The sequence below is a fragment of the Erythrolamprus reginae genome, chromosome Z (assembly GCF_031021105.1).
Source record: "Erythrolamprus reginae isolate rEryReg1 chromosome Z, rEryReg1.hap1, whole genome shotgun sequence".
Classification (NCBI taxonomy): domain Eukaryota; kingdom Metazoa; phylum Chordata; class Lepidosauria; order Squamata; family Dipsadidae; genus Erythrolamprus; species Erythrolamprus reginae.
Window position 1 is genome coordinate 106839572 of NC_091963.1, and position 27133 is coordinate 106866704.

At 38.6% G+C, this 27133-nt stretch overlaps 1 protein-coding gene and 1 long non-coding RNA gene across 2 annotated transcripts in view; both read left to right on the forward strand.

Moving 5' to 3' along the window:
* The window catches only part of IGFBP4 (insulin like growth factor binding protein 4), a 38184-nt gene extending 15473 nt beyond the window's left edge, over positions 1 to 22711 (forward strand). The window contains exons 2-4 of the mRNA XM_070727490.1: positions 16479 to 16648; positions 17236 to 17370; positions 21467 to 22711. Coding sequence (XP_070583591.1) covers positions 16479 to 16648; positions 17236 to 17370; positions 21467 to 21601 — 440 coding nt within the window. The 3' untranslated portion in view covers positions 21602 to 22711. The remainder of the gene's footprint in view (positions 1 to 16478; positions 16649 to 17235; positions 17371 to 21466) is intronic.
* Positions 22712 to 22715: 4 nt separating this feature from the next.
* Positions 22716 to 26112, forward strand: LOC139153491 (uncharacterized). The gene is made up of 2 exons (XR_011556842.1): positions 22716 to 23066; positions 23155 to 26112. It is a non-coding gene; the product is annotated as an uncharacterized lncRNA (long non-coding RNA).
* Positions 26113 to 27133: the final 1021 nt, after the last annotated feature.

Sequence of the window (27133 nt, forward strand, 5' to 3'; positions counted from 1 at the left end):
TAGAAAAGTAATTAAGTCATTTTCATAATTACATGATAAATGATAAATTAATGATGAAAAGCAAATAAAAATACCGAAATCAGATATAAAAATGAAATGCTGATAATCTAAACATAAATTATTATTTTTAAAAATGAAATCCACTATAACTATCCCCCAAATATTTTTCAGAAGACTTCGTATTAAGTAACACTGGGAATGTTATAAGACAAAGTTTGTTAGAAAACAAGCTTGCATTCACACAGACATTACCAAAAGCATCTCCAGTTGGTTAGTTCTGCCCAAACCACTGGAGCATCAGTATCTCGGTGAGATAATGGGGAACATATAAATGAAGAAGGTACATGGGATTCTTTCAGTATTGTGTGAACAATATTTTCAGATTTTCTAAAGGATTTTCAATGAACATCCAGGCAGCAGTATAATGAAACCAAACATCTGGATCAAATGAACTTGCTACACATTGTAGATGGGAATAGAACCTTTCCTTATTGGGGACAACAATTAGATAGAAAAATACATTTTAAGAAATACATATTTGTCGCATCTTTATAAAATAAAACAATATACACTTGGAAGACCCAGTGTGCTTTTTGACAGGGTCAGACATGGCCATTTCTACTAAGGCAATACGGTATATTTAAATAAGCCTTTCTCTATTGGTAAATAAATGTGCAAGTGATGAATAATATACCTTTATTATATAGTGCATGACCAAGGTTTTGCTTCAATGGTGGGTTTCAATTTTTTTTACTGCTGGTTCTATGGGCGTGGCTTGGTGAGCATGAATTGGTGGGAGTGGTAGGGAAAGGATACTTTAAAATCTCCATTCCCTCCCCACTCCAGAGGAAGATTAATGAAAAATCCCCATTTCCTCCCAATCAGATGGGACTTGGGAGGCAGAAACTAGAATGAGGTGGGGCCAGTCAAAGGTGGTATTTATCGATTCTCCGAACTACTCAAAATTTCCGCTACTGGTTCTCCAGAACTGGTCAGAACCTGCTGAAACCCACCTCTGTTTTGCTTGTATCTGAATGCAGAGAAAAACAACAAGAACAACAACAACAAACCCCAAAGAAATATTCAGATTCAGAACAATTTCCTGATGTGAGAAATTTCATCAGGTCAATTTCTGCTGTTTCCCCCCACCCCCAATTGTTCCCCCACCCCCAATTGTTAGTTTTTCCCCCAATTGGGGAAAAAGAGAAATAGTTTGTAGAAAAAATATCAAAATAAGAAACTATTATAATATAGTTGTTCTATGGTGAGCCCCCCAGGGAATAAGATTTAATCTTTTCCTTATAACATTTTTTGAGCAGGGAAGGTTTGGTTTTAAAAGTTCAGAAAATCAGGAAATAAGCCTGTAAGGTGCCAGCTGCTAATTAGCGTTCCCGCAATGTGCCAGAGTCCAAGCAGAAACCAAAACAAACAGATCATTTCTTTGATCACACTGATTTCATCCACAGATTGGCAGGAAGCCAGTATATAATTAGTCCAAATTGCCAGTTTGTAAATCATCATTGAAACAATAATATCCAAGAGAGAAGTCTGAGCGAACAGCTGGAACAACACGAAAGTTGACTTCCACACTGAATCATGATGTGACTAAGCCTTAAATAGTTTTTTTAAAAATTATTATTATTATTATTATTATTATTATTATTATTATTATTTATTGGATTTGTATGCCGCCCCTCTCCATAGACTCGGGGCGGCTAACAACAAATAAATTAAGGGCATGGCCAATTGTTCTATAGATCTATTAAAGCAGAGTCCTCATCTTACTTAACCATTCCTGCCTTCTAGCAGCTTTACATGCCCTAGCATCAAGAAGAGGCTCCTCCTCTTCTCCTGAGTCACTCATGTGCATTTGGGGAAGTGCAGAAGGCCCTGATTGGCTTTCAGCCTCTGACACCACATCCTCTCTGACCTCCTCACTATCAAACCCAGGTGCCAGATACACAGGCCTATGATACCGCACCACAACCATCTCTCGATCCTCAGGATCCGTGACCAGCTGCGTGGGATGTGGACAAGCCACAACAATAGTCACTTACAATAACTGGCTACTATTTGAAGTAAACAGTTTTGGACTGGGTGTACATTTGATTTAACTTGCTAGAAGGCTGCTTTGCACAAACTACTTGTAAACACCTTAACTATTTTGAATGTTTCATTTCTTTAAAAAGATTGCTAATATAAGTCCTGTAGCTAATGTTTCGTGAAAGCTATTATTAAATTCATGTCTCTATTCCACTTGCATAGGAAATCATTAGGATTTCAAGATAAGAAAAAAATTCTTCTATTTTTTAATCCACATGACCTGCTAAATAATTAAAACTAAGCAATAGCTGCCCGTTAGCATTGGTAAAACGCTGACAAATTGGCTATGAATCTATTGTCTTGATGGAGAATAGCAAATTGGGGCCAGCTTTTCTTTCCAAATCAGCATCTGTGATCAAATTTCCTTTGCCACTGCCCTGTTTTTCCCTCTTGTTGCTTCTATGTTCCAATGGTTTTATTAAACAAACTTTAATTTGCATCTGGCTTCATTCAAAATGTTTTTATTTGCTCCCATTTGAATTCAACACTTTAAAAGGGTGATTTAAATTTTTGTAGAACTGACCAAGCCAACTTCTCTGCCCCAAGAGGTTTTTGTAATGGGCACCAGAAATGCAAACATTTTAAATTAAATTGATGTTGTTTAATCAAGTTGCAAGGGAGCGTGTAGAAGTCCTGCAATTCCAGAAAGTTTGTGTATTCTTTTTTTTAAATGTCAAGTTCTGTGATTTTGTTGGTCTAACTACCATGTGGTTAATAGTGCAGAAGGGCAGCAAAAATCTGTTAAGGCTAACATACTTGCTAAAAAATCAAAAGCCAAGAAAAATATTGGAGCACAGAAATGAAATTAGCCTGAAGCTGTTTCAACTGCCAGGTTTTCTTCTAGAAAATCTTAGTAATTACTGAATAGTCCTATAAGGTCTTGCATGTATATATGCAGAAGTATAAGATGACATTATTTCCAAAGAATAAAATGGACTGTATAATTTCAAGTTACAAGTGAACCTTTTAACCGTTTTCCTATGAAGAGTTAGCAGAAGAAATGGACTCTGTCAGACAAGAACATATTTGTTATTGTTTAAATGTCTACACTCTAAAATTGTTTCCCATGGGGAAAACATTTAAGCACAACTTTTTAAACTATATCAGTCTAGTTCTGCCAACTCCAGGTTTTAATATACAAGATCCGCTAAAACCTTTTGAGAGCTCAGTACCCAGTAAGGTGCTTTACAGGTGATGGCTCCCTGAACCTCCTGCACTGAAGGGCTCAGAACTCCTCTTTGTTCATACCGCAATATAGTGGAACAATGCTATATAAAAGGATTGTGGCAAAATTATATATATCAGTTGTTATTACTATTAAATGGATTGGTAGCACATGTCCACCAGAGGGCGCGTTGATAAAACCTCAACTTGGACCTCTTTCTGTTACCGCCTCCTTCTGTTCCATCTGTAAACCAGACCATGGGCTGTTGAGTAATTTCCCCAGCAAAATAATGAGGATTCTTGCGTTGTTGTAACTTGAACTCCAGTTACACAGCTCTTTGTCTCCCACAAAACAGAATCCACACTGTTAGTATTTTTTAACCTGGTTTTTAATTCTATAAAATAAATGCTAGTTTTATTTTAGCGCTTCCTGGTTGTATATTTTTATCATATTTCTGACCCCATTCATCTTCTTTAAAAATACAGGATGCAAATAAAATAAATAAGCAAGACTATAGAATTCCTCCCCTCCTATTTCCTTCCTGGTTTGTTCATCTATCCATCTCCCTCACTTGCTGTGCAACAAATTGCGAATCCTGCTCACAGCAACTTGTTGAAGTGGAGGGTGGAAGGTAAAGAACAGGAAGCAAAAATAGCTGTTTAGTCTCTCATATCAACATATGAGGGTTTCTCTAGTTTCCAGGAAATGTTAATTCCCTGGATATCTTGACGGAAACTCTGATAGTTAAATTGACATTGGTTTAAATGCTGCACTTGATGCATTGATACACATGGTAAAACCTAGAGGTCCTCCAGAACTTTGACTTTACCTTTTCTTATTTTAAACAAGACAAACATCACAATGTTAAATAAATGTGACAACTGGCTTCTGGCAAAAACCTCAGTTCCTCACTTAGTTGATCATCCTGAAAATCCGTTTTAATTTTTGAGCATGTAGGTCTGTAATAAAAAAAAATGTATGCAGAACAAATCACAGAAATGCCTGTTCTTTTTGAAATGGGGAGTGAAGAGATGAGCTTTTGCGGGGTTTTTAAAAATAAAAATATAGAAGACACGGACTATGATTTCATTTAGATCCTTATTCACAGGACCAGAACCTTAACTTATATGGAATTTTCTGGTATTTGTCTCCGAGAACTTCTCTAGGGCAGTGTTTCCCAACCTTGGCCACTTGAAGATATTTGGACTTCAACTCCCAGAATTCCCCAGCCAGCATTTTCTGGCTGAGGAATTCTGGGAGTTGAAGTCCAAATATCTTCAAGTGGCCAAGGTTGGGAAACACTGCTCTAGGGAATGTATTAAAACATACTAAGGTTAGTGCATTCTGGAGTTTAAGGACAGTTAAATGACCATCCACAAGTATGCTCAGTGCCATCTCAGTTCTGTGTCCAGGCTTGAATCCTAATTAGAAGGAATGCAGGTAATCTGTTTCATCTGGGCCCCCTGATGCTGCTGCCCACCAGAAGGGAAAGTTACAGATGGACTGGAAATAATCCACTGCTACTGGGTCTAATCATGGCTTCTTGAAGAAGGTACATATCAGTGGTGGGTTTCAATTTATTTTGCTACTGGTTCTGTGGGTGTGGCTTGGTGGGTGTGGTATGGCTTTGTGGGTGGGGCAGGGGAAAAATAGTGTAAAAATCTCTATTCCCTCCCCACTCCAGGAGAAGTTACTGCAAAATCCCCATTTCCTCCTGATCAGCGGGACTCGGGAGGCAGAGAATAGATGGGGGTGGTGGCGGTCAGGGGTGGTATTTACCGGTTCTCCAAACTACTCAAAATTTCTGCTACTGGTTCTCCAGAACCGGTCAGAACCTGATGAATATTAATATTAATCAATATTAATATTAATCAATATTAATATTAATCAATATTAATATTAATCAATATTAATATTAATCAATATTAATATTAATCAATATTAATATTAATTGTTTCCTGATTGCTTATTTGTACCCTACAACAGTCATTAAGTGTTGTGCTTCATGATTCTTGACAAATGTATCTTTTCTTTTATGTACACTGTGAGCATTTGCACCAAAGACAAATTCCTTGTGTGTCCAATCATACTTGGCCAATGAAGAATCCAATCCAATCCAATCTAACTCCACTCCACTCCACTCCAATCCGTTCTGTTCCATATCACCTACTCCATGAAATCAGAAGGAACTATCACCGTTTTTCAAAGATGAACTTACCACTATTTGGACTCAATTAGCTAATTCATCCTGGGAGATTTTAAACAACTGGAAGACGCATGGCTCTAACAAACAGATGGCTGTGCAACAACCCAAAGGGCTCTGTTCATTTGGGACACATAGGCTCAAACGCTTCCTATATGATCATAACAGATTATATTTCAACCAGTTCCAGCAGAATATGCACAGCTTGAGTCTAACACAGGAAAAACCTGAATAATTATATTTAGCACATGCGGCAATAGTCCTCATGCTGGGTATATGGCTATATCAACAACCTGTTCTTAATATAGGTTTGTTAACCTTCGTATATTTTCGTAACGATTTAAATTGTTTCTTCTTAATTGGCTTTGGCTCTGGATAATCAAGGCTTGTCAGCTGTGTTTTTGTTCCAAGAGCTCAGAAAATCAATATTTTCCATTGATGGGACTCCCCATCCCCATTTGACTGGGCTAAAGCGTTTCTCACAGTGTTTCATGTGGGCTTCTGCAGAGAAGGAGCCTGCTTGGTTTCAGAGTTGTTGGCAAGAGGCCTCGCATTCTGGAAGAGGCTTTGTTTCGTTTCTGTCCACCAGAGCTGCTCCTCTTCGCAGCAAAAGCACCATGGAGCTTTTTTGTTCACATAGATCGATAATTCAATACAGACTACAGCGGGCGTGGGAACATGTGTTTAAAGGCGTGACATCTCGACCTTACAGCTGCAGAGAAGTTCAGCAAGAAGAAAGTAGAACACATATGCGTACACATTGGGGGAAAATCATGTTGTGCTCTAGCAAAATATTAAGCTTTAAATGCCCCGAATTCACAGTATCCTACATTTGCTCTTTCCTCTTCTTCTTTTTAGTTAAACTAACCAGATGTGCTCTCTTGACACTTGCCTTCTGGGTTGCCAACATCTGGTAATCCCACCACTGGAATCACATCTAACCCAGAAAGTGGTTGCCAAGACTCTCCATATTTGTTCACTTTGATACGCTTTGCTACAAATCCCTCCCCCCAATTTTCTGTGTTGCTTAAGAAGAGAATGAGTTCATAAGTGCTATGTATTGTATAGCGAGCATCCTTTAATCTGCCCAGTTTATGCTTTAGGACTAGAAATTGACTTGGCAATGAAAATGAACATTATGAGATAGCCTGCTAGTGATTGTTAGCAGAATAGCAAGAGCACTTTAGAATTTGGCACCAACCAAAGCTACAGGGTGGGGGGGAGGGGAATGTCAGTTGTTATTTGGGAATCCCTTTTGACCTTCAGGAACCAACTTCCTCAAGTTTCCAGACCATATTCCTGAGCATGATTCTTGCACGATCAGTTGGGATTGTTGCGACTGTATCAGCTTCCCTGCTTTTAGCAACTTCCCTGCCTAAACTGCTAAATGCTAGTTGTATTGCCTCTGTACAAATCGATGGTGAGACCACACTTGGAGTACTGTGTACAGTTCTGGTCACCTCACCTCAAGAAGGATATAATGGAACTGAAAAAGGTGCAAAAAAGGGCAACAAGTATGATCAAAGAAATGGAGCACCTCCCTTATGAAACCAGATTGCAACGCCTTGGTCTCTTCAACCTTGAAGGATGGCGTTTAAGGGGTGACTTGATCGAAGTGTATAAAATCATGCATGGGATAGAAAAAGTGGATAGAGAAAAATTCTTTTCTCTATCACACAATACTAGGACGAGGGGCACTCCGTAAAGCTCATAGGTAAGAAAGCGAGGAGAAATAAATGGAAATATCTCTTCACCCAGAGGGTCGTTGGTTTATGGAATTCACTTCCAGAAGAGGTCATGACAGCTGTCAGCCTTGATAGCTTCAAGGCAGGATTGGAAAGATTCATGGATGCCAAGTGTATCGGTGGTTATTGAAACGGATGTCCATGTGCCGCCTCTATGTTGGTTGAGGCAGGCAGGATTCCCTTGGGTACCATTTGTTGGGGGTCTAGCGAAAGGGAGGGTTTTTCCTTCTCTTTCTGCTCAAGATCCCCATGTACAATTGGTGGGCCACTGTGTGACACAGAATGCTGGACTTGATGGGCTTTGGCCTGATTCAGCATGGCTCTTCTTATGTTCTTATGTCACCTGAAGGCTGGCAGTGGAGTTCTCCAGGCTTATAGTCCTGAGAGACTTTGGTTTGCTGGCCATGGATTTGACCTTGAAAGTGTTTTGGGTGTTCAGTATCACTATGATAGCCATAGGTTATCCATGGCCCAACCTGAGACAGTGGGCACATTCTAGATATGAACTTCTTGTTGGAGCAGTAGCAATGTGACTTTTTTGGTGGATCTGTCCCCTCTATCATGATAAGGCCATACCCTGGCTGTTTGAGATCCTCTTAGGCAACCCTCAACAATGGATCCACTGCAGTTCCAAAGAGAGCTGGTGGTACCCTGGGGACACTGCTGAATGCTCCTGTGGAGGCTCTGAAATCAGAGAATGACCAAAGCCCTGGACAGGATTGTGCTCATGTGCCGTCTTCTGGCCTATTGATCCAATACTCTCCCTGGTCCACGGAGGAGCTGAGATAGTTGAAAAGAACCAAGAGACATCTAGAGCCCTGCTGGAGGAAAACAAGGAATAAATTTGACCAAACACAGGTTAGAACTGCAATGAATGCGTAATTTGGCAATAAGAGCCGTGAAACACCAATATTTCTCTGCATTTATTGCATCCACAGAATGTCACCTGACTGTCTGGTTCAAAATCACCCAGTTTTCCTTGAGAAGGGAGGCTGAGATGATCCTCTTCAGGGTTGCCTGGAGAGGTTTAGGCAATGCATGATGGATACAATTGCTCAGATTTGCTCTTGGACTCCAAGCATGGAGCAAGTCCATTAGAGATACCTGGGGAATGGAGTTGCCCTGTTATCAGGCAGCAGCCTGGTCCTTGGGAAATGGATGGAGTCCCCAGGGCTGCCAGCACAACCACTTGCTTATTAGATCCTTGTCCTTCCTGGTTATTGAAAGCTTCAGGATGGTGACTTCTGGGTAGATGGATGCAGTGGTTAACACATTACTGCAAGAGGGGATATTCTTGACATACTTTAAGGAGACCATAATCTGCCCCTCCTCAAGAACTTGTGATTAGACTCTAGATAGGGTAGTGCACACATCCTTACTCTCCTTGATTCCTTGGTAGCTTTTGATATGATCGATTATGGCATGCTTTCAAACTAGCTGATTTGGCATTGGGCAATGCCCTGTTGCGGTGGCTCCATTTCTTTTCTTGCGACCACATCTTGGACATCAACACCCTTGAAAACGTCCAAAAATATTTCACCAGAAGAGCTCTTCACTCCTCCGCTAGAAACAGAATACCTTACGAAAACAGACTAACAATCCTGGGTCTAGAAAGCTTAGAACTATGATGCCTAAAACACGATTTAAGTATTGCCCACAAGATCATATGCTGCAACGTCCTACCTGTCAATGACTACTTCAGCTTCAACCGCAACAACACAAGAGCACGCAACAGATTCAAACTTAATATTAACCGCTGCAAACTTGACTGTAAAAAATATGACTTTAACAATCGAGTTGTCGAAGCGTGGAACTCATTGCCAGACTCATTAGTGTCAACCCTTAACCCCCAACATTTCTCCCTTAGACTATCCACGATTGACCTCTCCAGGTTCCTAAGAGGTCAGTAAGGGGCGTACATAAGTGCACCAGTGTGCCTTTCGTCCCTTGTCCAATTGTCTTTCCTTTATCTCATATATCATATATAGTTTCTTCCTTTCATATATCTTCTCCTCTATTTTATATTTTTCTTTATATATATTACCTCATGTCTATTCTCTTCTATGTATTGTGTTTTGGACAAAATAAAAAAATAAAATAAAAATAAAATAAAATTCTAATTGGTGTTGATAGGTGCGAGACATCCAGCCCACTGCTGCTCCTTTGTGAGGTGCTATTTTATCCAACCCTTTTAACGTGAAAGTGCTGGATGAGATTATCCAACATCATTGGATCAGACACCATCAATATGATACTTAGATTTATATCTCCTTTATATGCCTGGTGACCCAAATATGCTTGTGGTTGCCCTGTTGTGTTTGCCTGCCAACCTTTTCTGATTGTTGGCAGGGTCCACACATTGCATTAAGCTTTACCACATTTAAGCAACCACAAAAGACTGGATTCAGACAACACATTAAGCATAAGCAAACCATTATTTCTTGGCAGAGAATATGAATCTGCCCAATTGAATGGGAATGGCTCTTACAAGCTCCCAACAGGAAGTTTCCTACCTCTACTAGGAAATGACTGGAATCGCAGTGGGAATTTTTCCTTGCAAAGCAAGTATTCAGCCAATGAGTCACTATTTTCTACTTTAAGATGATGGATAGGAGCATTGAAAAGGAAGGAGACTGAACCTGGCACCTGCCTCCCATAAAATGAAAGGTAAGAAATTTATGTCTTCCAGTGTTGCTGAATTACAATTGAAATGAGCCCTAACCAGCACAGCCAGGGATAAGTGATACTGAGCATACAGTATGTTTCAGCAACAAATGGAATACTGCTCAAGTAGCCAGGCTACTCTTAGTAGCCATTTGCCAACCTTAATGATAGGGGATTTAAGAAATGAAAGCTCACAAATCTTAATCTTTAAACATATTCTGGCATCTGGCCAGAAATGCTGATGGTTAAAGGAACATGTGTAAATACTACAGTGGTTTATAATCCACAAAGCATCCTTAAACTTTATCAATCTCTCGGACAGAATGATAACCTAGGGAAGTTATTATTCCACATTAAAGTTTGTGAAGTCTTTATATAACTTAATTCTATTAAAAAGACCCCAGACTCCTTATCAAGTGGATAGAATAAAGAAAAGAACTTTACTTTCCAATTCCTATGATATCAAGTGAAAACAGGTGGTTTATTACAAAAGTGATGTCCTTAAATACTTATGTAGTCAAGAGAAATGCCATTTTTAGTAATTTCTGAGACCCTAATGAACTGGCTTGTGAAAAGGTTTGTATGTGTAGAAGACAATTTCGTGAAGGATAAACTTTGCCCAATTTTCAATGATCTTTTAATCTGTCTGGAACTCATACCACATCTCAGACATCAACACCCTTGAAAATGTCCAAAGAGAGCCCTTCACTCTTCCACTCGAAACAGAATATCCTACAAAAATAGACTGACAATCCTGGACCTAGAAAGCCTAGAACTACGGCGCCTAAAACACGATTTGAGTATTGCCCACAAGATCATATGCTGCAACGTCCTACCGGTCAATAACTACTTCAGCTTCAATCGCAACAACACAAGAGCACGCAACAGATTCAAACTTAATACGAACCGCTCCAAACTTTATTGTAAAAAATATGATTTCAACAATCGAGTTATCGAAGCGAGGAAGTCATTACTGGATTCAATTGTGTCAACCCCTAGCCCCCAACATTTCTCCTTTAGACTCTCCACGATTGACCTCTCCAGGTTTCTAAGAGGCCAGTAAGGGGCGTACATAAGTGTATTGGTGTGCCTTTCGTCCCCTGTCCAGTTGTCTTTCCTTTCTTTCACCTATCATATATATTCTCTTCCTTTCATATATCCTCTCCTCTAAGTTCACTTTTACCCTTATATATATTACCACATGTCTATTTTTCTTCCTATGTATTTGTGTATTGGACAAATGAATAAATAAATAAAATAAATAAATAAAAATAAAATTATATGTAGCTCTTAATATATAATCTGTACGTAAGTACTAGATCAGTACAGATAATCTTACAAATAATAAAAGATTCAGTCTGAAAAAAACAAACATCATGAAGAAATTATAATGAGTAAAATTGCATGAAAGGAATATACTAAAAACTTAAACGATGGTTGTCCATATTGTAGGATTGATAACATTACCATGAGATTTTGTCAATAGTAATATGTATCAACGTTTTCTAATTTATTCCTCTCCATATTTATTGGGTTATGATTTCCATAACTGATTCCCAGCTAAAAGTCTTCTGAGTTGTCTTGTTCCATCAAGATGAATCCCTAACCATGAGTATCCACAGAAGAGACCCAAGAGCAGCAAGTGACAAAATTGGCATGACAACGTAACAATGGAAGTTCCCTCTCTATTTATGTATAATGTTACGACACAACCATAGGTGGGTGGGCAAAGTCTTGTGCTGTCATCATTATGGGTCTCTGATGACCGGCAGGCACACCCAGACCGGGAGCATCTCACCCCTGGGTACAGCCACTATATACTAGCCCTAGCAGAAGTTAAATACAACTGCTTCCAACCCAGTAGGAATGTTGAGTCATACAAAACAAAAATCACTGAGTGAACCCAACAACCAACCCTATGGTCTGATCTAAACATAGTACACAATATTGTCTACAACAAAGTCCTATCTGTTAATGACTACTTCAGCTTCAACCACAATAATACACAGGCAAACAACCGCTCATAACTCAGTTGCAGAAAATATTACTTCTATAGAGTGGTCAATGCCTGGAACGCTCTCCTTGACTGTTATTTCCTCAAACCTCCCATAGCTTCAACCTTAAACTGTCAATCGTTGAACTCACCCCATTCCTAAGAGGTCTGTAAGCACACGAATCCAACAGCAACACAAGTCACTGTCCAACTGTCTCCATTTATTTTTGTACTCATTTCATGTGTTCATGTCCTTGTTTATACTTACACCTGTTATCTCGTACTTGTTTGACAAACTAACTAACTAAATAAAATAAAACAAAAAAAAATCTGCTTTAAATTTAGAGCTTAAAACCCAACAATGAGTGTGATGTGAAGATTTAATATTTTTCACTACTACCTTCATAGCTATGGTTCTAAGTTGCTTCCTGAGGGATTTTTTTGGGTGCTGTTGTGTAATCTGTACTCAATGTGTACACAATAATGCTTCTCTCCCCACTGCACGCCGGAAGGGGAATCTATTTTCATTAGTATATGAAAAGCTAGCCATGCTGCCTTGCTATGATGCAAAAGAAGCTTGAAGAGGTTGTATTGCACTCATTAAAATCTGGGATAAATTTCCTTTTCCGCCAAAAGTCAGTTGGTGAGGAGGAAAAGTAATGACTTAGAAAGAAGAGGAAGAAAAAGCGGACTTTACACTCCTGGGATGTTCTTTCAACTTCTCAGTTGAACTACTATTTCCTGGTGGTTCTCCATTCAAATATTAATGAAGCCCAAACACCCTCAGTTTTTATGAGATCAGCCAAGGTCAGCTAGAAACCAGTATTTCTCTTCGAACATATTTCTGCAGATGTTGCTTTTGTTTCTTAACATAAGGCATGACAATAATTTTAGACTGTATTCTAAGTACAGTGGTACCTCATGATACGAACTTAATTGGTTCCAGGAGGAGGTTCGTAAGGTGAAAAGTTCGTAAGATGAAACAATGTTTCCCATAGGAATCAATGTAAAAGCCAATAATGCATGCAAATCCTTCAGGAAAATCCCAAACTTTAGAAGGGAGGCGAACAGAGGGCAGGGAGGAGCAGCTAAAGGGGGCGGGTGGAAGAAGCAAGGCTAGGCTAAAGGGTGAGTGGGAAGGAAGAAAGGCAAGGGGGGCGCCCCTCCCTTTTCTTTCTTCAAAAGACACTCTTTCAGTGGCTCTGCAAGCACGCTGTTCTCTCCAAAGTCTTTCCCCCTCCAAGCCGCCCCTCCCTTTTCTTTCTTCAAAAGACACCCTTTCAGTGCCTGCAAGCACGCTGTTCTACTTTTGTTAATGCAAAGTCTTTCCCCCTCCAAGCCGCCCCTCCCTTTTCTTTCTTCAAAAAAGGGGAAAAAAAGAAACCCCTTCATCCCAGCAGCAGCCGCTTGGGTTCGTAAGGTGAAAATAGTTCGGAAGAAGAGGCATTCGTAAGATGAAGTACCACTGTACTTCCTCTACTGTTGAGAACAGTGTTGTTCAACTTGGCAATCTCAAGAGGTGTGGATTTCAACTCCCAGAATTCCCTAGCCAGCACAACTTAGTATATCATCTGGCTTTCCTGTAGCTTGGGGGAATAGCCGGAAATTGGTCAGGCTGGTTGAAACTTGCTGACACGACAGACAGGTTACTAGTGGGGGATGCGCACTATGCTAGGCACTATTTTTATTTAATTTAGAAGACGTAACTATGGTGGCCTACTTTCAGCTAATGTAGGTAGGAAGGGAAAGGATAGAACATAGAACATAATTTTTCCAACTTCTGCCTAATCTCAGTGAGAGGTTTTTTCTCCTGGCAGGTTACCTGGGCAAAAACTGGAGGTATAAATCAATCTGAAAGTCAGAAGTGAAGTTGAAAAGGATCAACAACATATATTTTGGGTTAGAAATATGAAAGGAGATACAAGCCAGATAGTTTTGCCTTAATGCACCTTTCTACTGGAACGTCAGTAGAAACAATTCTTGTGAATTGTTCTACTCACCTGGCCCTGTTGGTTTCTCTTGGGCTATTGTATGCAGGCAGCAATGATGCAAGTAATCACTAGTGGGTTGTGGGTTTTTTTTGTAGTTCTATTTCCATATATCAATAAAGATTTTCGGGCCTCCAAGTAGGATCGCCTTAAAATTGAGTCCATGGCAACTGGACTTATTTTTGCTGATTTGAAACATTTGGCTGCTAGTCCAAGCAGTTTCCTCACTTAAGGCAAGTTAATTAGTCAAAGAGTCATTGGAACATACCAACTTCTCCTGTACAAAACTCAGGGTTTCTTCCCCAAAGTGTCTGACAATATGTCAATGAAGATTCTTAGTCCTCCAGGAAGAATTATTTGAAAATTGAATTGTATACATTGGTGCTAGAAGAATTGTACATTCCAATGACTCTCTGCCTAATCAGCTTGCTCAGCTGGAGGAAGCTACTTGGATGAGCATTTAAATGTTTCAGATCTCCCATCAACCAATAAGGGCCCACAGGGTTGGTATTCTCCAGGTCTTTTCAGCTAAATAGTGTTGGCTGGTAGGTCCATGGGGGAGGGCCTTCTCTGTGGCTGGTCCAGCTCTTTGGAACCAGCTACCTCCCGAGGTCTGGACTGCTCCCACTCTACTGGTCTCCAAAAACCCATAAAGATCTGGCTTTTCTGGCAGGAGTGCGTAATATATGATTTTTCTTAATTGTTTTAATTGTTTGACTTGTTTTTAGATGGTTTTGAACTGTTTTAGGAGGTTTTTTGTTATCTTTTATTCGTATTTGGCTGTAAACCACCCAAAGACCTTCGGGAGTTGGGTGGCATGTAAGTCCAAATAATAAACAAACAAACAAACAAACAAACAAACAAATAAATAAAATAAATAGTTTGTTGGTGTTATGCTAAGTGAGGGTACTGTGATGTGTGAAAAAAGGTAATATTAATGCTGCCTCTTAAGACAAAGAAACTTTTGATTTAAGGATGCTGCCTCTGACAAAGAATTATCATATACAAACCACTTCCTTTCCTTTCCTTCCCTGGAGTTGGTTAAACAGAAGCTGGACATCTTTCTATTGGAAATACTGCAATAATGGATGCCTGGATTGGGCAAGAGATTGGACTAGATGATCTACAAAGTTCTTTCCAAATTTCTCAGTGAAAATGCTGAAGAACATAGTTTTGGGGTAAAGCAAATAGAGGGAAACCTCACTGATTAAGAAAACCTTGTCTCTTTGTTTGGCAAACATGCAAGTCTATCTCCAATGTTTGTCAGCTTATGAGAAGTTGAGCCAAAGTTGTACAAAAATTCCTGGAAACTTGGGCTCAGCTTTTTTGGAAAAGGAGAATAAAAAAAAAAGAACATGACCCACAGTTTGAAAACTCAGAGGCAGCCAAATGGGCAAAGTTTTGAAGAGAAAAATGGATTAGGAGAGAAAGCTTTAGGCAAAACACAAATGGCTTGTGCATTAGCAAAAACAAATTTTAAATGGGGCAGGCAAAAAAATGTTTTGACAGCCCAGTTTGCTGGAAACATGCTCTTCCTAGAATTTATTTGTGGCAAGCTTTATTATGTCCATATGGAACCAAGCTAGTATTCTGACAGCCAATAATATAAAACATAATAGCTTTTGAACATGTATTCCATTATTCAAGTTGTGTTTATTTTTGAGCAGAGTTCAGTACTGATTGTCTGGAAGCTGTTGTAGGAACACAGCGTAATAATATAGGACAGAAAGTATTTCTATTAGTGTTAAACCCATCCATGGACCTAATCATGAACTTATTGGGCAAAGTTTCTAGACTGCAGGTTATGAACTCCAAGAAAGATTCAATAGCAGCCATTTCTCTTTGGAGAAATTGAGAACTAGAAAACTACCATAGCTGGTCTGCAAAAATCTGGGAAGGTGCTAGATGGAAGCAAAGGCATAAGAGTGTCCTTGTGGGCATTTTGATTTTGGAATCTGATCTGGGAGCCCTCCTAATGAATTAAGGTTAAAGCTGCTAGAATTCTCTGTCTTGTGAATAGGAATAATGCACTCAAGAAACTCCTATGCAGTTAGATTTTCAGAAAAGTAGGAAACAATTTGCATGGGCATGTTCTTAAAACATGCTTATTTATTAATTTATTAATTTATTTATTTAATTTATTTATTGGATTTGTATGCCGCCCCTCTTGGCAGACTCGGGGCGGCTAACAACAGCAATAAAACAGTATATAACAAAATCCAATACTAAAAACAGTTAAAACCCCATTATATAAAAACCAATCGTACATATAGACATACCATGCATAAAATTGTAAAGGCCTAGGGGGAAGTATATCTCAATTCCCCCATGCCTGGCGGCAGAGGTGGGTTTTAAGCAGCTTTCGAAAGGCAAGGAGGGTGGGGGCAATTCTAATCTCTGGAGGGAGTTGGTTCTAGAGGGCTGGGGCCGCCACAGAGAAGGCTCTTCCTCTGGGTCCCGCCAAGCGACATTGTTTGGTTGACGGGACCTGGAGAAGACCCACTCTGTGGGACCTAACTGGTCGCTGGGATTCGTGCAGCAGAAGGAGGTCCCTGAGGTACCTTCAAGACCAACCTGCTTTATTTTAATCCTTGCCATTTCCTCTGCTCGTTTTTAGAACAGGCAGAGATTGAGCTCCCACCCACCAACAACTTCAACCCCTGCAACATCCATGACCGTAAATGCCTGCAGAAACAACAAGCAAGAGCACGGGAACGACTAAACAATGGTGTCAAGATGAGGAGCAATGGTGGAGGCCTCATGATCCGAGAGGACATCCGGCCAGTGGTGAGGAGCTTTGGTCTTTCTTCAGAGAAAGGGGAATAGAAACCACATTTGACCGAATTAGGCTCAGTTTTGTTCTTCTTTTCCCAACATTTCAGATGCCTTCCAGATGTGTTAGAATTACAAGTCTCAGAATTAGCCTGCCAGCCGAGTCATGGAATTTCTAAAAATTTTAGCCTGATGCATTTGGAGATTTGAGGACAATTTGATTAAGAACACTTATTTGAAACAAAAAATATTTGTACTTCTGTTTCTGGTTCATTTTTTCCTTTTTTTTTTGATACTTTACAAAATTAATTCCCAGCTTGCCTCAGTGCTGGTTATTGCTAGTCATTTAATCCAATGCACCAGCTGAACTCATTGGAGGCTTCCCGGTTATATTCAAAGTTGCCTTTTTGAATATCTCACTAAGCTTGACTAGTCAAGCCATGGATGGCTCATTAGACACCTCCATTCCAGGGAGAGGTAATCTGGTGAGAATGAAAATGTTCATTAACATGATACCCACATTTACTATGAGAGACATTGGATACATTCACAGTTCCTGTTGCTTTGTTCTGACTGCAATTCCTCCAATTATTTGTTAACAGGTCCCAGGCTTGTGCCAGAGTGAGCTTCAAAGAGCCTTAGAGAGACTAGCAGCTTCCCAAACCCGAACCCATGAGGATCTTTATCTCATTACCATCCCTAACTGTGACCAAAATGGAAATTTTCATCCCAAACAGGTAACCCTGATACATGAGATGGCATGAGTAAACTTTTATTTTGTGTGGGCTATATTTTTTGACCAAATTTTCTTGATTTACAAGCAGATTTTTAATTCATTACAACTTGGAATTGCATTTCTAATGTTATGAGTTATTAGGAATTTAATTGTGCAACTCATGTATGTTCGCTTTATCTTATGGAACTCCAACAATGCATCAACATAATTGAGAAACCTGGGTGCAAAAATAAACATAGAAAGGTCAACAAACCTCCATTCTCTGTTCTGCAATTGTAACTTACAATGGTGGTGGAAAATCCTCCTTGATGCCAGATATGATCATTATAACAATCTGCTTACTGTTCTTATATCTCAAAATTTAATAAATAGCTTATTCTGACTCCAAAAACTGGCATGATGTCACACAATCTTCAGCCTAACACCTTTCTGATATGACAAATTATACAGGGTAAAAAATGTTAGTGACAACTTACTGCAAATATATTCAGTATACAGTGATACCTCATCTTACAAACGTCTTGTCATACAAACTTTTCGAGATACAAACCCGGGGTTTAAGATTTTTTTGCCTCTTCTTACAAACTATTTTCACCTTACAAACCCACCGCCGCCGCTGGGATGCCCCATCTCTGGACTTCCGCTGCCAGCAAAGCACCCGTTTTTGCACTGCTGGGATTCCCCTGAGGCTCCCCTCCATGGGAACCCCATCTCCGGACTTCCATGTTTTTGTGATGCTGCAGGGGAATCCCAGCAGTGCAAAAATGGGCGCTTCGCTGGCAACAGAAATCCAGAGGTGGGGTTTCCCAGCGAGGGGAGCCTCAGTGAAATTGTAGCATCTCAAAAACACAGAGGCCCGGAGGTGGGGTTTCAAGGACTTCAGTGTTTTTGCGATGCTGCAATTTTACTGATGCTCCCTTAGCTGGGAAACCCCACCTCCGGACTTCCGTTGCCAGTGAAGCACTTGTTTTTGTGATGCTGGGATTCCCCTGCAGCATCGCAAAAACACAGAAATCTGGAAGTGGGGTTTCCCATGGAGGGGAGCCTCAGGGAAATCCCAGCAGCGCAAAAACGAGCACTTCGGCTGGCAAAAGGGGTGAATTTTGGGCTTGCACGCATTAATCGCTTTTCCATTGATTCCTATGGGAAACATTGTTTCGTCTTACAAACTTTTCACCTTAAGAACCTCGTCCCGGAACCAATTAAGTTTGTAAGACAAGGTATCACTGTATTAACATATATTATATACTTATGATGTATACTTATATACTTCGGTATATAGTTTATACTGACATCTCCAGTAAGTAATTGTTATGATGGCCATAATTGGTCAGAGAACTCATTATGAAGCTGGTAAGGTGACTATTCATCATCCTGCTGGATTCACAATAGTACCTTCTGCCATTCTATTTGCCTTTGCTTTTTCTGGAGTTGGTGGCACAGTTCCAGATAAAACACTAAACATCTTGCCTTTTAAAAGTAGCTCTGGACCTCTGTATTCCCACAGTGTCAGTAATGTTGAAGAAGTGAAGTGATTTATTTCCAGGTCATCTGTGGTATATAGTCGGTAGCTTTTGCTTTTTTGAGATATTTTGCCATTTCCTTCATCCCAACTCTGGGATTTTGGATTCTATAAGGAAAATGCTAATTTGATGACATTTCAATAGCCCAAATAAAATTAATAGAGGGGAAAGAACTGGCATATAAATAACCATCTACTCCTCATCAAATCCAGACCACCCTGGACCTGCATTTGGTGATAGTTTTGAGGCTAGGCCTGGGCCTTGATTTCAGACCTAGAGCCACCACTATCACTCAAAGAGGCTGCCTGACCCACGGAGGTGCAGTGGTTAGAGTGCAGTATTGCAGTCTACTTCTGCTGCCTGCTAGCTGCCTGAAATTTGGCGGGTAAAATCTCAGCAGGCTCAAGGTTGACTCAGCCTTCCATCCTTCTGAGGAGGGTAAAATGAGGACCCAAATTGTTGGGGGCAATAGACTGATTCTTACACTGCTTAGAGAGGGTTGTAAAGTACTGTCAAGTGATATATAAATCTAAGTGCTATTGCTATTGCTTCTGCCATTCCCCCATTGTTCAATAGCCTTGGGGGATGGTAGAGTATTCCTCGTGGCCAGTGCTTCCCTGGTTCTGCTCTGTATTGTTTATTTTTACATGGTGTTCTCTTTTTGTTGACAACCCCTGTGGCCTACTGTTCTTGGTTGCATGAGGTCTTTGTTCTTGAAGCAGGTGTCAGGCCGAAGCCATTGTTTGACTTGGAGACTTTGGCCTGCCACATATGAGAATGTATTAGTGCTGTGGGAATTTGGCTCTTTGGAACCCTGACAGCAGGTTTGGAGAAGGTTCTCCCACAACTTCAACTTTTAAAAACTGTGTAAAATGATCCTCCACCCCAGAAGCCATGTAAGAGCACCTCGGGCGGTAGGAAAAGCAAGTAGGATGCTTGGCTGCATAGCTAGAGGTATAAAAAGCAGGAAGAGGGAGATTGTGATCCCCTTATATTGAGCACTGGTGAGACAACATTTGGAGTACTTTGTTCAGTTCTGGAGACCTCACCTACAAAAAGATATTGACAAAATTGAACGGGTCCAAAGATGGGCTACAAGAATGGTGGAAGGTCTTAAGCATAAAACGTATCAGGAAAGACTTAATGAACTCAATCTGTATAGTCTGGAGGACAGAAGGAAAAGGCGGGACATGATCGAAACATTTAAATATGTTAAAGGGTTAAATAAGGTTCAGTAGGGAAGTGTTTTTAATAGGAAAGTGAACACAAGAACAAGGGGACACAATCTGAAGTTAGTTGGGGGAAAGATCAAAGGCAACGTGAGAAAATATTATTTTACTGAAAGAATAGTAGATCCTTAGAACAAACTTCCAGCAGACGTGGTTGGTAAATCCACAGTAACTGAATTTAAACATGCCTGGGATAAACATATATCCATTGTAAGATAAAATACAGGAAATAGTATAAGGGCAGATTAGGTGGACCATGAGGTCTTTTTCTGCTGTCAGTCTTCTATGTTTCTATGTTCCTTTTTGTATGACTTCTGGAAGGTTTGGAGGCTGCAGAAAAGCTCTTCCCATTCTCCTGCGGCCCCTGCTATCTTCAAAAATTCTGCAAGAATGGGCTATGCTTTTGAGAATAGTTTTTCTTGGATATTATATATCTAAGATGTATCACCCAAAATGTCATAGGTTCACTACATCAAACTGGCTTGCATATAATGAACCCAATATTTTCAGATCTCCCCACACTCTTACCATCAGTTTACATTTTCAATGCAAATTTAAAGTATCTTTATACATTCTAGTGAATTTTTGGTGACCTATACCAACTGTTTTATAAAAATTCTGTTTAAGATATTACATAATATACTGTACATTTCAATTCTTTCAACCTACATTTCCCCATATTCTATTTGCATATTGTAACCAAAATTAGTCATTTTATCATATATTATTTCACTTGATCTTCTGTTTCAAATGTATACATTTTAGTAATAATATGTTCATTTGTAAATGAGTCTGTTTTTAAATTCCACTCTTGCAATGCTCAAAACCAAATGTTTTTTCATCTAAATCTTTCTATAAATGTATACTATAAGAAACCATTTGCAAGTACTGTATATCCTATTTATATAAAAATAGTTTGGGATGTAAGTAAAGCTTTTATTAAAAATTATTTTGTAAACCGTAATACTGAACTCAAAAAACACAGGATATTTTGAATGATAAAATGTATTAAAAATGTCCAGAGAAGATAAGCATTTGTCATCAAATTAAACATTTATTACAATAGTTATTGATGTTAACAATAAGAGAAAGTAAAGTAAAAATAAATTATGTAAACAAAAAAATCAATTTTCAAATAAATTAGGGATATGGCTAGAGGACAAATTAAGGAAAAAAGATACTGAAACTCAAGAGAGAAACGTTGATGATGTATAATATCTATACAAGAGGATGGAACAATTGAAGTTTGTGTTGTGTTAGCTGTGGGTATAATGAGGGCAGTTCTTAGTAAGATTGTATTATTTTTTCATAATTATGAGAATTAATCTTCTATTTTTTCCTTTAGTGTCACCCAGCTTTGGATGGGCAACGAGGGAAATGTTGGTGTGTGGATCGGAAGTCAGGGGTGAAATTGTCAGGAAGTCTGGAAGTGAAGGAAGATTTGGATTGCCATCAGCCTGTAGATGCAGTGGAAGAGTGACCAGGCTGATAAGCGGACAATAAGACTTGCCTTGACAATTTGCCAGGGAAACTTGTTGTATTTAGTGTTTGATAAGTAGATGCAATGCAAACTGGGAGTTACCACAATGCCTTTTTTTTTCTGGGGGGGGAATAATAGCAGCAATGGGTGCCTCTCCCCTCAAAATAACTGCATTAATCTAAGCACAATGTGGCTTAGTCAACCTGCATCTCTCTGCTGTTTAACTGGGTAGCTATTTGCATCAATGGATCATTCTTCACTGAGAGTGGAAACTATATTCCAGGTGAATGACCACTGATGAAAAAAGCCCCACTGGCTTTAATCTTGAGTACCTCAATGAGTCTTTTGAGAGTTTCCTCTGAGTAGACCTGCTCTTGTTTTCAATATAAACTGTTGGGGAATTTGCTCTTCTTTCATTATGAAAGGGGAAAAGACAAGCAGCGGACCAAAGGGACAAAGGTCTTTCCCCCACTTTTCTTAAAGGTCCATTAAAATCCAAGCTAGTTCAGTAGACTTCTTCCACCCTAATATACTTGATGATCTTCTTAATGCAAGGGATAAATTACATTTAGGATGAGAAAAAGTATGCTTATTTAAAAGGCCTCATTTTCTAGCCATGATATGCACCAGTCTCCATTACTGGAGCTGGTTTTCATAGCCATGGCTTAGTCTCGAAACATGTTCAAGCAACAATATAGATTAGAACATTTTTGAACAAAATGCTCTAATTTATATTGACCAGACAGATTTTGAATTTAGGATGTTTTTTCCCCAGGCATAATTTCAAGTAAAGCTTTAATTTAAAAGACAATTGTTACAATTGTTAATTCATGTTCCAAATAGGGATAAGTGGACACAATTACAAAAAAAATAATCTCAAATCATAATATGTATTAATTAAAACCATGCTTCTACATTCATATATTTTTTAAAAATCAGAAAAAAAGTCATTTGATATAATCTAGCTGATGTTCTATCCTTGCATGGTAATTAACTATCCAGTTTATTTTCAAACAGAGTAAGATAATCTTTGGTGGGAAAGATAGTATTTTTGAAATCTAGAAAAATAAGATTCTAATCTAGGGCATTTGGTAATAATAATAATAATAATAATAATAAGAATAAGAATAAGAATAAGAATAAGAATAAGAATAAGAATAAGAATGACTTCCAATTTGTAGTATAGTGAAAAAAGAACTTTTAGAAAATGGCATGGGAGATAGATTTAGCAACATTTTCAAGCTTTAGCTTATTTGAATAAAATAAGGGTGTGGGAGGAAAAACCTAAAAAAGGGTCCATGTATTTATTTAATTGGAGATAGGATTCAGAATCACCTGATACAGTTATTTGCTTTCTTTTCCCTTCCTGTTAAATGTAGAGTAATTATAGCCCTGATATTAAGAGATGTACCCAACCCAGGAATACTTTTAATCTGGAAACAGAAATGAAAATGTTTAGAGCAAGGTTCTCCAACCTTGGCAACTTTAAGATTTGTGGACTTCAACTCCCAGAACTCTGGCAGTTGAAATCCACAAGTCTTAAAGTTGCCAAGGTTGGAGACCCCTGATTTAGAGCACCCAAAATTGAATTTGTCCATCCTAGAGCCCAATCTAAAAACAAGGCCACTTTTTTCCTACCTTCTTTTGAGTGTTAAAAAGTTTCTAGTTAGAACAATAAAATTAATGCCATCAGACAAACTTGTTGCAGAGCAAGGAATCCCTTCCTCATTAGCCAGTAGAGTTTGCAACATTGGGGAGTGGGAGATAAGAGACTTCCACCCCCCTTGTTGGAGTTTCATAAAAATCTTCAGTTAGGGCTGCCAAAACAAAATGGTTTTGTTGGCAAAACTATTACCGTAATTTTTTATGGGGCAGTTCCTCACATTTTTCCTTTAAAAGGACAAAATAGGTCTCTGTGAAGTGCAATGAAATTCATTATCCTTTTTTAAAATTATATCCCTCAGAATAGAATGTTCTTCCTTATAAATATGTTTGGCTAACTTTTAGATAAACAAATTGTCAAGAAGGGGACTCTGAAGCATGTTTTTAGAACACGGGGCAGTACTAACTTTTGATGCAATCCTTTACCTCCGAAGAGTGTAAAAACTCATTACTCATTACAAGAACCATAAGCTGTTGCTCTTTCAAATGGAGAAAACTTTGTTTGGAACTTGTTAAGTGGTGGGTTGCTACCAGTATGCTCCAAAGCTCCATTCCACCGCTCCGGTGCCGTCTTTGCTGGTCCGGCGGGTGGTGTCATCTTTTTTTTTAATTTTGGGGCTTTTGGGGGGGGCGGGGCGTATATGCAGAAGCCAAAAATAATCAAAATCAATGCATGTGTGAGTGTCCCCTCATTAGATTTTGGTGTGTTTTTGCTTCTGTGCATGCACAGAAGCAAAATCATGCAAGGAGCCATGAGATGGATGTATGCAAGTGCATGCAGATGTGCGTGGGAACATATGAAACTGCCTGAATGTGGAAGTTGCAGGAGCAGTGCGCCGGTATACAGGTAAATAGAACCTGCCACTGACCTTGTTGCCCTTATTAATGACTGGTTTTAGAATGGGAACAGTTTTAATAAGGAATTGAAACTGTCAGCTGCAGCCTTTCTTCCCGAAAGGACATTATTCTAAATGTAGGTTCTTTTTAAAGAACTTACTAAGACAATAATATATCAAAAGCCAGAAACAAAAACATAATGAATGAACAATAAAAAGGGATGAAAGGATAAACAGGAAAGGAATAAAAAGGGGGAAAACCCAAATTAATTCATAACATGAGGAAAACAAACATATGGTTGAACTTTATCTCATTTAATCTATAAACAACTACTATCTCCCAATAAACCTGTCAACTTGACATCTAACAGAGCTAACTAGGGAAAGAGGAATAAATAATAGATCATCTACTATTTCCAAATCCAGGCTGCTCGTGTTGACCAAAACAGCATTTGGGTTTTATTGTACGTTTTCATTGCCTTCAGGGTATTTATTATGTGGTTTTGGGGAATCTAATCTTTTCTGTGAAATGAAGGGAAGAATAGATTCAGATCTACTGAATCTGAATCTGGCTGCAATTCACTGTTGGAAGGTTTTGGACTTCAGTTTAATTCCTTTCAGGCCAGTGGTAATTGCTTGATCCCCTCCTGGTCTACTTCTTCAATCCTTTAGAAGTGCAACTCCAGGAACCCCATAGTCATTTTCAAGTTGTTGGGTTCCTATTTTCATAATTCCCCACCACATCTGGGGCTCACCAACTTAGGAAAAGCTATAACTCCAAATATATTGTAGATGAAACCCAGCATTTGCCAAGGATGAAGACAAATTAATCTTCATATACAGTGGTCCATAACAATAGTGTATTAGTTATTATAAGCTTAATATTGTCTGTGATATTTTATAGAGTGACATACATTATGGTTAGTGCCTTTCTACAGGTGTGAGCAATCTTTTAGCATCTGCAGATTGCTCTAAAATTCATGGCAGTGTTCTTTAAACTTTGCAATTTAAAGATACTGGGCTTTAACTCCCAGAATTCCCTAGCCACCATAATAAGTGGCTCAATTGGAAAATTAGAAGAGGTCACAATTTCTCCCAGGGCTGCAGAGACAGGTTTCTTTTTTGAAAAAGAATTGTTATATTTCTTTGAGGGAAGAGTAACAGTTTTGGAGGTTTTCCTGCCTCAAAATGGCATGATCAGTTTTTGATAGCTGTGATACAAAGGGGATTGGTGGGTCACAAAATGATGAGGCCTCAGGTTCTCTATTTCTTCTTTATTGCTTTTCTGTAGGTACAGTGCATTTTTAAACTGCAGTTATCTGAGTCAGGCCCACTGAACTCAGTGGAACTAATATCTGAATAGCTATGCATCCTATTGTCCTATTTCATATTTGCTACATCAAACATAGTATCTTTCAAGCACAATTGCATACAATGCTCAACAATTACACTTCTAGGTGTCAAGAATGAAAAAGTGAGAGGGTGAAATTTTGTTGAGAGGAAATATTCTCTCAGTGCCAGAAAGTAACATTGTGTACCCTTCAGACATGATTATGTTTGAAAATAATGTCACCTCTTAAAATAGCAGCACATTTTAATAGCTGATCTCTTTAGCAGATTATTTGAGAAGTGCAGAGTTTAAAATCCTACGGAATCCAGAGCAGTTCTTTTGAATTCATTTTGAAGCAGGAACAATCTTATTAAATCTTTCATATCTGGGAACATACAACACCTTCACACAACACATGTAATCCAGTCAAATCTGGTAGTATTGTATACTTTTATATGGTGCCTCTCTTCATCCTGTCAGGCTTTTGCATACAATAAGAGCTGTGATTATTTGCTAATATATTGGTTGCAATGTTTTTGTTGCTGTGAATGTTATTGCTTTTAATTCTATTTTTTTTAAACAAACTTTTCAAATGATACGGTTGTTGTACATCACTTAATTTGAGCATTTCTGGGAAAAGCTATTTATAAATGGTAAAAATAAAAGAAAAAATAAACTAAAAATGCCCAGAGTGGTATATTTTATATTTATATTTTAGGTGTTTTTTTCACTGGGGATGATGAAATGTTGCATGTGCTCCAGATAATCCAGTGGTCCCCCCCCCAACTTGGCAACTTTAACAACTTTTAACAGATTTTAATTTGCCAAGTTTGAAAAACACTGAGATAATCCAAAACAAAGAAAGATAATTACCATAAACAGTAAGAAAAACAGCCATTTGAAAGATTTTGATTGCTACATCTCTCCCCCCACCATTTGACAAAAGAATATTAAAGTTAAAATGCAGTATATCTTACATGAAAATATAAGCAATGCTTTTCCTCTTTTTTCTTCAAAAGAAACAGAGGTGAGTTTATTACACTTTTAACCAGAAATGGTTCCAAAGTAAAAATAAGAAAGAAACAGAGAGGTGCAAACTAAATGCAGTTTATTTATTGTACTATTTGCAGATAAAAGAAAAAAACCCATAAAATAATATTGAGATTTTAGCAGGCATGGAGAAGGAATTTAAATATTTGCTCTCTTGCTCCCTTATTTTGCTCTTCTGAGAGAGCAAAGTAAGTAAGAATGCAATCTTACTAAGAGCAAATTTCCTCATAGTGCAAATAACCTCTTTAGAAGAGTGACTTTCCTCAAAGGATTATAATGCCATCTTTCCAGTAACAAAATTCCAATAAGCAACTGTTTCCCCTTTTTTCTCTAGCATGTAGCTTTTTATATTTTACATATTAGTCTCACATATTAGAATCAAAGGCATTACATGAAAATAGAGTGTAAAATATTTATTCAGGCATATTTTGGAATTATATGAAGGAGTTTTAAGCAGCCCTAGACTTCTGTCTCTTTTCTTTATTCATATACAACCATGAAAGATCCTTGTTTATGCAATCAATGTTCCATCTTATTAGTCATGCGTTGTTTCAAGATTTGTTGAAAGTAAAGATGAAAAGAGAAACACAAAAGAAAAAGGAGGTAGAGAATGCAGGAGCTGAAAGATACACATAATTCTTTAAATCAATGAGG